Genomic DNA, 13518 nt, shown 5'->3' with positions numbered 1-13518 from the left:
ACTCCCAGGTCCTTGTTTGTGATGATTCCCAGTCAGCTGGAAGCGAGAGTACTCAGTTCTGGGGTTTGCCATAGCATTTCAGTTTTAGATCCCCTTGGCATATCCCAAAGTTCTCTAGCTTTAAATAGAATAAATAAAAGGCTTTTTTTCCAAAAGCCTTTTGGGTTCTGATTCTAGGGCAGCCAGATACTGGTGGCCTTTCATTTTACTTTTAATCTAGTCTCTTGATCTATAGCACAGAAGCTTGATTCGATGGTGAAAAATAATAGCTCATTTTCACTCCACTGTTCAAACACGTACACTTGTCTTTCAGGTCTCCACCTGGACATCAATCCTTCCAGGCCTGCATCTTAGATGCCCTTCTAGCACCTGTCACAGTCCATAGTCATGTATGTCTCACATTATCTCCTCAATGTCATCTTCTTTTCCATTAGGCGGGAGGACTCCCTGATGGCAGTTACCTTGTCAACTGTGTAGTCTTAAGGCCTAGTCTCACATGGGATTCTGACAAATACCGGCGGAACAATTAATAACGCAGGCCCCCTTGGGAGGTAGGAGGAATTCTCATGGGCCATGTACTCCAGGAACTCAGTCACTAAGCAGAGGAAGGCTGCCTAACACTAGCAATGGCACGCAACAGAAGGCTGAGTGAAATGCTCTAGGCAAGAAGATCTCCAGGGAGAAGATGGAAATCCAGGAAAGCGTTCTGACAGAGGCAGTATGTGGGTTTATGTTCAGGCTATCCTGAAACTGCACCACCACCTACTCAGAGCCTAGCTACCATCCTCAAATGAGTTATTTCTCCCAGGATATTAGGACGGAAAAAACTGCGTTTGCTTCAAAGACCACATTTTACCTATAAGGAAACTAAGGCCCAGAGCAGGTCACAAACCAGTTCCTAAAGCCTGGCCAGACCTAGGCCTCAAGGGGTCTTCGGGTTACTAAGCACCAAGTGGGCAACCAGTTCATACAGGGAGCCACAGTAGCCAGCAGAACTGCAAAGCGTGGTGTCCTGAGGCCTGGTACCCATACTGTCTTCCAGAAGAAGTGTTTACTTTTCATTTTCCTGAAAGGCGTTCAGGAATTGCTAGGGTGCTTGGCAAGGTGGCAAGTGCTGTTAGGCAGACAGAATGCTGATCTGGCAATCACCTTGGGTGGGGGGGGGGGAGGTTGCAGGTTCCCTGATGGAAAGAGCCACAAATCTTTCGGAGGGAGGCCTGTTTGTAACTCTTAAGTGGGCTTGAACTAAAACAGAAAGTTGCTTTCTGAGGGAAGGCAAAATAAGCACAATCTTGGCTTCATTTATCATCCAGGTGCCTCCACAGGAGAGGAGGGACACAAAAGCCCTTTTTGCTTGTTTGTTTTGTTTTTGGAATTCGCAAGTGTCTATTTTGTTAAGTCTTCCCACTAGGCTAGAAGCATGAGCTCCTGGAGAGTCAGGCCTGAGTCTTGTCCCTGAAATCGCTAGCAAGCTCAGTCCAGGGGCTCAATGTTTGTTAAACAAACCAGCCTTCCATGTGTATGACCCCTCAGCTAGTCAAGACTTTCACAAGCCATGAAATATATCCAGAAACCCAGAAAAGACGCATTGAGGGATAAAAGCACAAAACAGTCAGATAGGAAAAATACCCAGCAGATATGATCAATAAAAGTTTTGAAAATAATTCTAAAATAGACACATCTTTGACAAGTTTGGATCAAGATGAGAAGGCGTCCGTCAATAGGCAACGATGCAAGTGAAAAAGAGGATGATGTGACAATGAGGAGTTAAGAGAGCAGGAGAAAACCACATACACTCTATAGCAGCAAACTAAACAAATAAAACAGGTGATTTTCTATGCAATTACCAAAGCCCTTCACAACTGTCATCTCGTTCAATCCTCCCAACAGTCCATGTCTTGGACAGGCAGTGCTCCTACTGTGCTGTTAGAAGACAGAAGGAGAGATCCAGAGATGCACTCCCAGCACAAGGCTCTGACAAGTTAGCCCGCTTTGTCTCAAAGGTCATGGTCACAGCAGCGCATGCACATCTACACCATGGAACCACACCACTCACACTTCTAGCCATCATCTTCAGTCTGCTGGTTGGACAGTCAGCCTTATTTATTTTTCCACTTGAAATGCCATAAGGAGTTTCACTTTATTTTTACTTCAAAAGCAGCACCATAAAAATCCTTGATGATTAGAGCTCCAGCTGTCTTAAGTTGTTTGTCAAGGGATCAGTTACTCAAATCTCCTATGGAGGGAAACAATTTCAGGCGAGAAGCCATGGGAGCTGAAAAACGCAAATGTCTCATCTCTGAAAACTTTCAGACTCCCTCCTGTTCACCGCCTGGCCTGCCCCTGCTCCACCTCCCCCAGTCCCACCATCTGCTCTCCAGGGAGCAGATCAAATTTTTGGGCTAAGGTACTCTGGCGCCAAGGACTCAGCTCTTCCATGCTTTCCCCTGCCCCCCACCAACTCAGAAATCCAACACCACGACCCAAATGGACTGCAGCCACACAAAACCACAAAGTAAAGTTTATAAAGCTTTATTAAACATTTCAAACAGCTGTGCAACGAACACACCAGAAATAAAAACTCTAGAATAGCAGTCCAAACATTTCACAAGTGTGGCCTCGCAGTCTCATTCCCTAGATGGACTGCCTCCAGTTCTGTTCTCTGCCTGGCCCACCTCCCTCTCCCTTTGGGCAAGAGAGAGATGGATGATTCGAACTGTGAGGATAACCATGATGATCCCCAGTAGGTAAGGGCCAGGAAGTCTCATTTGCCAATACTTGTTACTGAAGTGCAGAAAAAGAAAGAAGCAAGTGACAGTCACAACGTCTTCCTGTGTGTTCTTCATAATGTACAGTCTATATGCGCAGGAACGGAGAAGCTCCCGGCAGGAGGACGATGGCCACTGCTCTCCTCTGTCTTGTCTGAACAACATCGGAGTCCAGTGTGCTGGTCACGCTGCAATCCCCATGCTAAATAAAAACTATAGCAGTACCTACTATATATAGCTAGCTATTGCTAAACCTCAAAATCAGAACACGTTCGATAAAGCTTCTTTAAAAGGAATATACACATATATTTGCACACACACACACAGGGCACACCAAAAAATATCCAAACACCTATCAAGGGGATCATGGCTGTTATGAAACACACAGGACTCTTCCATTCACTCAGCTGGGGACTGCTAGGTCTACATGAACACACCATACTTCAATCCTGCAGAGCATGCATGGGAGACACAATGAGCCCCTCCTCGCGAGGAAGTCAGGAGGAAGGGCAGAGGAAGTGAGGCTGGGCGGGAAAGCATGGGCCCAGACACCCAGGTGAAAGAGCAACAGCTGTTGCATCCTTTCTTCAAAATGAAGTGGAGAAAATACTGGAGATCTGTGGACAGCATACAGCGAGACATGTTTCTGTCTGGCCTGCTGAGTAAGGAAAGAAGGACGAAAAGGCGAGGCTCTCGGGCGTCAGCAATCTCTTCAGATTCGAGATAAGTGCAAAAATGGGCCCTGTCCTAGACAGGTGCTCACCAAAGAAGGAGAAGGGGTAGAAGAGAAATTAGGAAACTAGGAGAGGGACTGAGGAGTCAATAACATTCTGGGAAGGAAGGGGACCCTGACAAGGAGGGGTCACAGAGGTGACAGTGAGACTGGCATTTTATCTGCCCAGGTCACACTGGGTTGGTGGATCAGGATGGGTCCAGACCCCTCGCAGTAATGAGGTGAGGGGGTGGCCATCCGGCCAGCCAGGACCAAGATGGGGACAGAAGACTCACAACCACAAGACCACCCACAACTACAGGACTCTACGATAAAAGCACCAGTCAGTGCCATTATTCACATTATAAGGATAAAACATCACAGGCCAAAAAGGCGCCGTCAGGAATGTGGCACCCGCGGGGCTGCGGGATTTGAAACTCCAATGCTTTATGACCTATGTCAATGCCTCCCCTCCCGTCTTCTGCTTCCTTGGAAAGCTAACAGGGCGAGCTGTTAGGTGCCCACAACGCCGGGGTCATGCGCCGATTCTGGAAGCGGGGAATCGGAGCAGTGGTACAGGAAACAGTTTCCCCAGCAGCTATAGCAGATGAGGAACAGGGCTGCCAGGAAAACCAAGGCACAAATTGTGCAAGGCTTCCGCTCCAGGAGGAAGCTGAGCAGGTAGAAGCCCATGAACATGGAGTGGCTGAACCACAGGGCGGGGTTGAGGGGCTTGGGGATGAGGAGGACGGGCAGCAGCCACTGGAGGCAATACATGATCTCTGCCGGGCAGAGCCTTCGCCAAGGCTGCCGGGCACCGCTGCAGGAACCGACCTAATGGGAGCCAGCGGGCGCAGGCGGCTGCCCTCCGCTTTCTTCAGCCCTCACTCTCCAGGAGCTGAGCCGCTGTGCTCTCTGGCTGTCAGCCCGGGATCACCAAGGCAGCAGGGATCCTGAAGAGAAAAGTCAACACAGCAAACAGACATAGACAGACAGACAGACAGACAAAAAAAAAAAAACAGGAACAGAATGTATACTTATTTGGGAAAATGGATCATGATTAACAACAGCAAATGTGAATGCCCTTTCCTCCCTGCCCACCCTCTCCAAGTCATCAGTTGGGGAAGCCTCCTGGGATGTCTCCCCTGGGCTTCTCCTGGGGGCTCAGGGAGAGGGCTCTTTGGCACAGGTTCGCACAGTGGACTGGCTTTGCCTGGGCCCTGCCCAGCAGAGATCATGTATCGCCTCCTGGGGCTGCGGCCCGTCCTCAAGGGCCCAGACCTCGCAATACCGCCCTTTGGTTGCCACAGGATGGCCATGGGCTCCGTACTGTGCCCCCATGTGGTAAGAACAGGGTTCTGTATCTAGTATCTCTCACGGTGAGGGCATGGTGCTTTGCTGGGAATGACAGGGAAGCTGCAGCGGAGGCGGCATTTCCAAATATGTTGTTTTAAGATGGAAGTCTAGGCCAAGCTTGCTTTTCAAAGAGCCCGGCATCATTTTGCCAAAAACAGTCAACTTCTTTGAAAGTCAATGTAGGAATAAAAAAACCACTATGCTACTTTGTCTTAACTAAACTCACTTAAATCTTTACACTTCCGTCTGCTGCCGGCACTGTATAGAACCTAACCTCCGGATGAACTTTTAATCAAAAATTTTTATTCACATAGGGGCAAATTCCAGTTGGCTCCTGGGCCAGGCGGCCTGTGGAGAGAGGTGGTTTTGGCGGGCCACGGGCATGCCGGGCCGCGCTCACACACTGAGTTGCGGTCTTCCCCCCCCCGTAAAACCTGCACTCTGAGAGGGTCCCACAAGACAGGCACTCCGAAAGGAATCCACAAACCAGGAACTGAAAGGGCCCCGCCTCACCTAGAAGCGGGCCTGCAATACCTACAACCCTCTGGTGGCGGCAGCGGAAACCCGCTCCATGCTCCGGCCGCCCAGCGCAAAGGGTACAAAGAACCGTGCCGGCTACAGCAGACCTACCCGGCCTGGGGGAGGGGCAGCGGAAGACGAGGTCGACAGGATCTGTTAGGCAAAACTCTCCCAGTCGCATCCCGACCTTGTCTCCGTAGAGCTCATTCCTGCCGCGCGGGCAAAGGGCGCCCATCCTTCTGGACCCCGCCCCCGGGTAGACACCTGGTCACTAGCACTTTGGCGCCTAGAGCACGCTGCCAGGGCTGGGCTCCCGACAGTAGCCATCTCGCTGCGAACCCTATCGCCTCGCTACTGTAAGAGGCGGGATGCGAAGAATAAGAGAAGGGTTCTGCGCTCAGGGACACTCACGAAGCAGAGGACCCGGGCTTAAAACTCCTCAAATGTTAGTGCTGAGCACCAGCCTGCGAAGCCAAGGCTCCTGGATTGTGCAACTTTGCTTTCTACGGGGCAGATGAACTCTCCTTAATTTCGGTTTTCCGTGCCCAGGGTGGGTTCTGGAGTGGCACTAAAGACTAGGCTCAAATGTGCAGGCCAGGGCTCAGAGCGGAGGGTACCACACCAAGAGGCTTGTAACCCCCTACCCTTCCCCTAGTCGCTACCCGGAGTCACAGTACTCCTCCATTTTACACTAAAATTCGAAAGCGAACACGGCGGAATCTTCTGGAAGGGGGTTAAGATGAAACTCAGGAGGCGGGGGTCGGTGTGGAAAGAGCAGATGGATTATTTTTCTCCTCTCCTGGCGAATGAGGAGCGCCCCCAGCCACCCCTCCTCAGAAACCCCCCCAAAGCGCGCATGCGCACTTAGGTGGCAGGCGGGTACTTAAGGCGCGGCCACCGCCGCTGCGGCAGTGCGCCCAGCAGCGGACTCTGAGAGACCAGCGGATCTCGGACCTCGGCGAACCTTCGCTCCCGACCACCCACCCACCGCTCTCGGAGCCATGGCGGCAGTGGCGGCGGCCTCGGCTGAACTGCTCATCATCGGCTGGTACATCTTCCGCGTGCTGCTGCAGGTAAGTGTGCCAGGGTTCTGGGTGGGAGAAGACTTCCCGCGCGCCTCATGACCCGCAAGCCCACGTCGCGATTGCCGCCTCCCGAGCCCGTCCTGTTCCGATTGCCGCGATCCCGCCTGCCCAAGTGCCGCTGCCCACACGCGCGCCCCCTGCCCGCTCGCTGCGCGGTCCTCCTCGCGCAGACCCTCCCCAGTGCGCCCGCGCCCGGCCGGGAACAAAGGCTCGGGGCGCGGCGGTCCTGCCGCGGATGATCACCGAGGCTTTTAGAGACCGACGCGGTAAGAAAAACCCGCTACACCCGGACTCAATCAACCCTTGGCGGGAGGCGGGGCACTTCTGCGCTGCGAGACTTTACAGCTCACAGAGTGAAAATTTTCCGCCTTAAAAAATTGCGCATTGCGGGAAATTTTCTTTAAAAAAAAAAAAAAAAAAAAAAAAAATATATATATAGCGCTTGCGGGGGTGAGACGAAAAATAAGTTAGAAAAAGGCACTTCTCAGAAAAAATGATCACTTAAAAAAACCCACAACGAATTAGAAAAAAAGTAATTTGCAGGAAAAAGAGAAAAACGCGCATTGCAGGAAAAATAAATCAGACAAAAGCACTTGGCAGAAAACAATGAATTAGATAAAAAGCGCATTGCAGGAAAAAAATAGACAAAGGAGCTAACAGAAAAAAATGAATCAGAGAAAAATGCTTTGATGAAAACAATTAGAGGAAAAAGCCCTTCGCAGGAAAAATGGAAGGGGAAAATTGTGCTTCCAAAAAGGACAAATTGCTTTATGGAAAAATAAAATCAAATAGAGGCAAAAGCGCTTTGTGTAAAAAGATACACATCAGAAGAAAGCGCTTAGCCCATAAAATCATTTACCCCAAGAGCTCCCTTTGCAGGAAGAACTCCCTGCTAAAAGAATCATTTGCCAAAGGAATCGCATATTTCCTTCAAGGTGTTCCTGGAATGCTGCATTTACTGGGTAGGATTCGCTTTTCGAAATCCTCCAGGGACACAGCCCATTGCGAGAAGTGAGGTATACCTAAGTTGTGGGTCCAATCAGCTTGCCGCCATGCAGCCCTCAGCACAGTTGGAAAAGCTCCAGCTGCCCTGACTCGTGGACAAGCTGCGCCCGCGCCTGCCTCTCGGGCTTACCCCGACAGGCGGGCGGGGCAGGGGGCGGGGCGGGGGTGGGCACGGCCGCACCGCAGAGGCGCTGCGGGTGCCCTCCACTAAGGGTGGGTCTTGGGTTTCTTCCCGCAGGTGTTCAGGTACTCCCTGCAGAAGCTGGCGTACACCGTGTCCCGGACCGGGCGGCAGGTGTTGGGGGAGCGCAGGCAGCGAGCCCCCAACTGAGGCCCCAGCTCCCAGCCCTGGGCGGCCGCGTCATCAGGTGCTCCTGTGCATCTCGGCCAGCATGGGAGCCCGTGCCGCGCAGGAATGGGGGGTCCCCTGTGCTCCCTCGCCAGAGGAGCACTTGGCAAGGTCAGTGAGGGGCTGGTAGGCCCCCGGAGAAGCAGTACCGACAATGACGACGATACCAGATCCCCTCCTAACCCCTTTGCACCGGTCCCACTCCGGGGCAGGGTCGGGGGAGGAGGGGGAATGGGGGAGCAGAGCTGAGATCTGGGCGTAGGCACCGCATTCTGATCTGGACCAAGTTGGGACAGCAACATCTCAGCCCCGCAGCCACAGCCAGGCCAGCAGGCCCCACCACGGAGACAAACACCACACCAGCCAGCAGAATGGACATTCCAACATCACCAGCCGAAGCCCTGAACCTCAGTGCAGCAGAGACGGCACCTGCTGCGTGCCCGTGTGCCCCTGTGGCAGGACTGGAGGGTGCACCGGAAGGGGAGGTTAATAGAATGGGGCCCTTTCACTGTCCCTTGCCTAGGGCACATGCATTTCAGCCTTGCTGCCTTCGCTCCCTCAATTCCCCTTTCCCCCCTCACTGACTCCCAAGCCCACTCCACCCCACCTCAAGAAATGTGTCACTTGATTTGGGCCTATTCAACCAGTAAATGAATCCCATTTTTACTAAAGCATCTTCTCCGAGCCCCCTGCCCCTCACTGATCTTGCTTTTCCCTGGTCTCACGCAGTTGTGGTCAATATTGTGGTAATCGCTAATTGTACTGATTGTTTAAGTGTGCATTAGTTGTGTCTCCCCAGCTAGATTGTAAGCTCCTGGAGGACAGGGACCACCTCTACAAAAAATAAAAAAGCAATACCTCCCCTGTCTCGCACAGTGTCCCAGGACCCTGCGGGGCAGTGGAGGCGCACCAAAAAGTTGTCTCTTGTGGCTTCTTTTGCGGCTCAACACACTTCTAATACTGGGCTGATGTGCCCATTGTGGGGTGGGTACATTACTTGGGAGGATGGAGGAAAGGGGGGCGTCAAAATTGGAATAAATTGGGCCCTTCACACACCCAGCCCCACTTCCACACTGTCCTGAGATAAAGGACCATTTCCCCTTCCCCTAAGAAAGACTGACATCTTGTGGTCCCAGAATAAGGGACTACTGCACCCCCCCAAAGGGATGGGCGCCTTTACTTGTGGGCCTGGGATAAAGGGGCATAGCAGGTAATCACTTTGGGAAAGTTGGGGGTGGGGGAAGGGGAGTAGCCCTCAAAATGGGGCACTAGGGACCAGGGGGGTGATTTCAGAACACAAAGCCTCACTCCAGGTCTCCATCCAGGAGCCCCAAGGAAATGAGCACTGGGCAGGGTGGACCCTGGCTCCGACAGTGAGCGTGGGATAAGAGGTGTGGTGTGGCACCTCCTCTACCCAGCTTAGCACTCCCGGCCCTTGGCCACTACAAGGGCAACCTGCCTGGCTCTGATACTCGCCCAGATCTCCTGGTGCTGCACCCTGCCCTGAAACCCGCCCCCCCATTCCAGGTTCCCTGTTTTTCCCAGCTCCTTGTCCCTAAGAGACGCTTACCGGGTCCCCGGCCCTGGGCTCTCCCCTGCCATCATGTCAGGCAGGTGGTGGGCTGACTGCTCGTTTCTCTCCCCTCTCCCACTGCTCAGTGAGTCAGGGTTCTTTTTACGTGGGGTCAGCTGACTCTCACCAAATGGCCCTGCCGCCTGTTCAGCCTTGTCTCTGGCTTTGTGTGTCCCTGTCACTGCACACCTGTTCCTGGGTCAACACCAAGGAAGAATGGGAGTCAGAGGGCCATAACTCTCTCTTTCTGCTACTTCTTCAAATCCCTTAGTCACAGTTGGCACTAACACTTATGGAGCACAATGTACTTCGCCAGCTTGAGCCTGATCATGTTTCCGTCCCCTAAGCAAGCTCCTGAAGCTTCTCAGCCCAATCATCAGCACCTCCCAAGGCACCTACCACTTCATTCAGTGTCAGAAATTAGGGGGTTGGGCAGTGCAGATCTCGGTTCTGGTCTTAGCTTTGCCATCAACCAGCCTAGGGAATCTGCACCGATTCTCGTCTACCCCTCACCCTCAGGATCCCTCTGTAAGAAGGCCTCTGAGATCCCAGTGAACCCCAACATACTGGAAACACTGCCATCAAAATGTCAATCAGGACTCATCAGGACGCAGGAAGGATGTGCAGTCTGAGACTCCTTCTATCTTAGACTGGGTGGCTACAGCTGCTACCACAGCCTAAAAGGTGAGGTGGGTCTCCTCTTGTCCCAGAGTGACTCATAGCAGGCACTGCCCACACCTCTTCCCTTCTGAAGCCTGTGTCTTGTCAGGCCTCAAGCTGGGAGTGCCTGTGGTTTTCCACACTAAACCCACAGAACCATGAGCATATTTCAACATGTGTTCTCAATGAAGGCCGACCCTCTCCTCAGCCTTTGAGGGGCCCCACTGCCCCAGACTCTAGCCTCAGCCCAAGTTACAAGGCAGCAGAGTTCAAGTTGGCAGGCCAAAGCAGCATGGAATGGTCTGGCTGCTCTGAGCACAGCCCTTTTTGTCCCCCCAAGCAACCCCTGCCAGAAGGCAAGAAGCTGCTGGTAGCCCCAGAGCTTTCCAGATGACCGTGGCAAAGCCCTTTTCCTCCATCCGTCAGCAGGGCTCTGAGCGTGGCAGGGTGAGATGACAGACTTACGGGCAAGGGCTGCTCTGGTGGCCTGCACCTGCATGGGAGTGCTTGACCGTGCAATGTTCACTCCCCACATTCATCCTCCACCCGTAAACCCTCATGTTTTGGCAGCAGACTTAGCCCCCTGGAGAAGACAGTGCGTTCACTTTTCATCCTGTGCAATGCCTAGAAGTCTGGTCCAAACACACCTTGTTTATACATTTTCTTCCACAAGCTACACCATTAAAACATTTTATTCTGATAGAGAGCAATGGGAGGGGTTGAAAATGACTAGTGTTTTATTCCGAAGCCCTTAGTCACAGTGCTAAATGTACCCTTTCCCGGTCACTGCTCCCACAAGACTGTCCCCACAAGGCCAAGGACAGAGCAGGTGAGTTGAGAGGGTGTTGGGAAGGGGTCTGTAGGACTCCAGCAACACGGGAGACCCTGGGCCTAATGCCCAGAAAGATGTTCGTTTCTTCTCCTAATCGGGTGACGTGAAGTCCTGGGGGTGGGGCTGTTAGGCACCGTGACTTTCAGAGGCGTGGGTGCTGTGTGACACTGTTACCTCCATGTGCGGAACCTCTGGATTGTGACTGAAGGAAAGGATGTCTGCTCTCAGGGTGGGCAGGGCAGGAGCAAGTTTCTTGAGCTTCCGCTGGAGGGCCAGCAGTGGCTTATCACACATGTGTTGGACGGAGGAACGGGTTTGCTGTGGGCCATTTACTAGACATCTAATTTGAAACTTGCATCTCTTTAGGAGCCAACACACCAAAGAGAGATTCTGAATTTGCAGTTAACCTTCCCCCAGAGATTTAAACACGCTCGCACACACATGCTATCTAACAACAGTCTATTTCCCGGGTGTTCTGACTTCCTCCACATGCCCCAGAGACATGGTGTCACCAAATTCTCTGGGAATGAGCCTGTTTATCTGCCCCTCCCTCCCACAGGGCCCAGGCTCCAGCAGGATCCAGATTCCTGAGCATTCCCAGAGCAGGAAGTCAGAGAGGCAGGCAACACACGGTCCTTGGTATATCACACAGTGACAGGCTTGAAATGGAATGCATGTGTTTCAAAGATAGGAGAACAACAAAAAAAGACAGCCTAATCCAGATTCCTCTTTGAAACAACATATTACAGATAAAAGGTTAAAGTGTTCTTGGCAGCAACAAGACCAATTTCAGATACGGAATTGACCTGGTTCACTGGAAACCGACTGGGCTTCCTGTGACTGAATATTTTTACAGATTTGTTTGACAGTAATTAGCCTCTGATTTAAAACAAACACGCAAACAATGTCTAACACTTGGTATAAGCACTTAGGCTGGAACTGTTTTTTGGTCTCGGCTTTGGTGTCGCTGTCCAGAAGGCTGACGGGTGGCTGGACCGTGTCAGGCAGGGCAGAGAAGCCGTCCCCAACACACCAGTTCCCTGAAAGGGATAAGAGACGATCCGAACCTATAAACAGAAAGGCCGTTTCCTTCCTAGGACAGACCCCCGACTCCCAACATTTAGCGATGAAAAGTGACACGGAGGCCTGGAAGGAAACCAAAGGTTTGGAAAGGGGAAAGAAAAAAGCAACTGTCCCCCTTCCCCTTTCTTTCTTTCCAGGCCACTCAGCTGCCTTTGAGGACCGCTCCCCACACGTGCCGGGGGAAGGGGAATGGGTGTCCAGATTTGGCGTCAGCTTAGAGGGAGGAAGAGGCGCCCGCGACGCGGGGCAAAGAGTCCACCTACCACCCAGACACCGACGCCAGGCGGGCCCCGGGCAGGAGACGCTTCTCCCTCTGCTCCCCGTGCCTCTTAAAAATAAAACGCAACGGAAGTGATGGGGACTCAGTGACAGGCCCTTCCAGGCTGGGCTCCTGCCACGGGACCCGGGGCCTACGAGGTGAGGGGCGCGCACCCCCGCCCCGCGCCTCCGGCTCTGCCTGCCTCGTCGTGGGAGGGCGCTGACCTTGGAGACCGGAGCGAGAACCCGAGTCCAGCGGCCTGCCCTTAGGCTCGGAAGGGCCCCCCCCCAGGCCAGGGCCAAGCAGAGCAATCACCTGATGTCGGACAAGGGTGCCCCCCCGGGTTGCGGAAGGAAAACCCCAGTGAAGGGGACCCGGCGACGCCGAAGGTGACCCAGAAGGGACAACATGGCGGCGGGGCCCTACCAAGGCCTCTCATCCCGCCCCGAGCAGGCGGACGCCACGGTACCTGCAAGCCCCGCCATGGCGCCGCCGCCACTGTCGCCGCCGCTGCCGCAGCCAGCCTCCGCCTCAGCTCGCCGCCGACGCCGCAGGAAGCCGGGGAGCCGCCCCCTTCGTCTTCTAGCCGAGCGGGCCGAGGACCCCTCCCAGAATCGGGCTGCCTGGAACGAACGCCTGATTACACGTCCCGAAACGGGGCCAACCATCCCCGCTGTCTCCCCAATATCCCCACAGACCATCATTATGAGACTTTCCACGTCCTTTCATGAAACTCTGGGGGCGTCGAAGTCTGCAAATCCGAATGATTTTTAATCAGGCGCGGCTGGGGCAGCCCCGGCTCTCGGGCTCACGGTCCCTCATGCATATGCAGCAGATTGTGATCCGCACGCCTTGAGCGCGGGGCGGGCGGGGCTTGGCGCCGGGTGCGGAGCCGGGCTCGCCGCGGCCCGCTCGGACGGTCCGTGTGCGCGGAGGAGACCTCCCGGCTCGAAGTCCGCTCCTCCCTCGCCCTTTCATGAAGGGGCCAAGGCTCAGGAGCGGAAATATCTGGGCCCGGGGCCGGCCTTGGGTCAGGCCTGACTCCGCCCCTCGCCCCGTCCCTCGGGCGGGTCACTCGCCCACCCCTACCCTCAGCTCCGCCTGCCTGACGAAATGGCCACCCCGGGCTCGTTGGGGGGTTGAGTGAATCGCTGCGTCCGTTTATCAGCGCGTCGAGCTCACTGCCCGAGGGCCCACTGTGTGCCGGCGCCGTTTATCGGCGCGTCGAGCTCGCTGCCCGAGCGCCCACTGTGTGCCGGCGCCGTTATCAGCGCGTCGAGCTCGCTGCCCGAGCGCCCACTGTGTGCCGGCGCCGTT

The 13518-nt window shown here is 53.9% G+C and overlaps 2 protein-coding genes across 8 annotated transcripts; one reads left to right on the top strand and one right to left on the bottom strand.

Annotated features, from left to right (window-relative positions):
- Nucleotides 1-2516: 2516 nt before the first annotated feature.
- Nucleotides 2517-12810, bottom strand: BLCAP (bladder cancer associated protein). 5 transcript variants are annotated; one of them, XM_021719177.1, is made up of 3 exons: nt 12671-12810; nt 6344-6472; nt 2517-4433 (listed from the first exon to the last, which is right to left on the bottom strand). In XM_021719177.1, the coding sequence occupies exon 3, from the start codon at nt 4255-4257 to the stop codon at nt 3994-3996; it is 264 nt and encodes an 87-aa protein (XP_021574852.1). In that variant the 5' UTR covers nt 4258-4433; nt 6344-6472; nt 12671-12810; the 3' UTR covers nt 2517-3993. The 5 variants fall into 5 exon arrangements, 4 of the variants coding, with proteins under 4 accessions (XP_021574852.1, XP_008069499.1, XP_008069500.1 ...); XR_002482728.1 differs by lacking the exons at nt 6344-6472; nt 12671-12810 and adding an exon at nt 11927-12008; XM_008071308.1 differs by lacking the exon at nt 6344-6472.
- NNAT (neuronatin) lies at nt 6222-8710 on the top strand. Of its 3 annotated transcripts, none has more exons than XM_021719175.1 (3): nt 6222-6428; nt 7376-7451; nt 7684-8710. In XM_021719175.1, the coding sequence occupies exons 1-3, from the start codon at nt 6357-6359 to the stop codon at nt 7911-7913; spliced, it is 378 nt and encodes a 125-aa protein (XP_021574850.1). In that variant the 5' UTR covers nt 6222-6356; the 3' UTR covers nt 7914-8710. The 3 variants fall into 3 exon arrangements, with proteins under 3 accessions (XP_021574850.1, XP_008069497.1, XP_008069498.1); XM_008071306.2 differs by having other exon boundaries at nt 7376-7456; XM_008071307.2 differs by lacking the exon at nt 7376-7451.
- Nucleotides 12811-13518: the final 708 nt, after the last annotated feature.

The sequence above is a fragment of the Carlito syrichta genome, unplaced genomic scaffold, assembly GCF_000164805.1.
Source record: "Carlito syrichta isolate Samal-C Ts95f unplaced genomic scaffold, Tarsius_syrichta-2.0.1 Scaffold314289, whole genome shotgun sequence".
NCBI lineage: Eukaryota > Metazoa > Chordata > Mammalia > Primates > Tarsiidae > Carlito > Carlito syrichta.
Note: the sequence above shows the minus strand (reverse complement) of the source record. Positions and strands in the feature narration are given on the sequence as shown.

Bases quoted from the DNA above. Each gene is read 5' to 3' on its own strand.
- NNAT (XM_021719175.1), top strand. From the start codon at position 6,357: ATGGCGGCAGTGGCGGCGGCCTCGGCTGAACTGCTCATCATCGGCTGG. The intron at 6,429-7,375 runs GTAAGTGTGCCA...ATTTCCTTCAAG, and splicing joins TCTTCCGCGTGCTGCTGCAG to GTGTTCCTGGAATGCTGCAT. The intron at 7,452-7,683 runs GTGAGGTATACC...TTCTTCCCGCAG, and splicing joins GACACAGCCCATTGCGAGAA to GTGTTCAGGTACTCCCTGCA.
- BLCAP (XM_021719177.1), bottom strand. From the start codon at position 4,257: ATGTATTGCCTCCAGTGGCTGCTGCCCGTCCTCCTCATCCCCAAGCCC.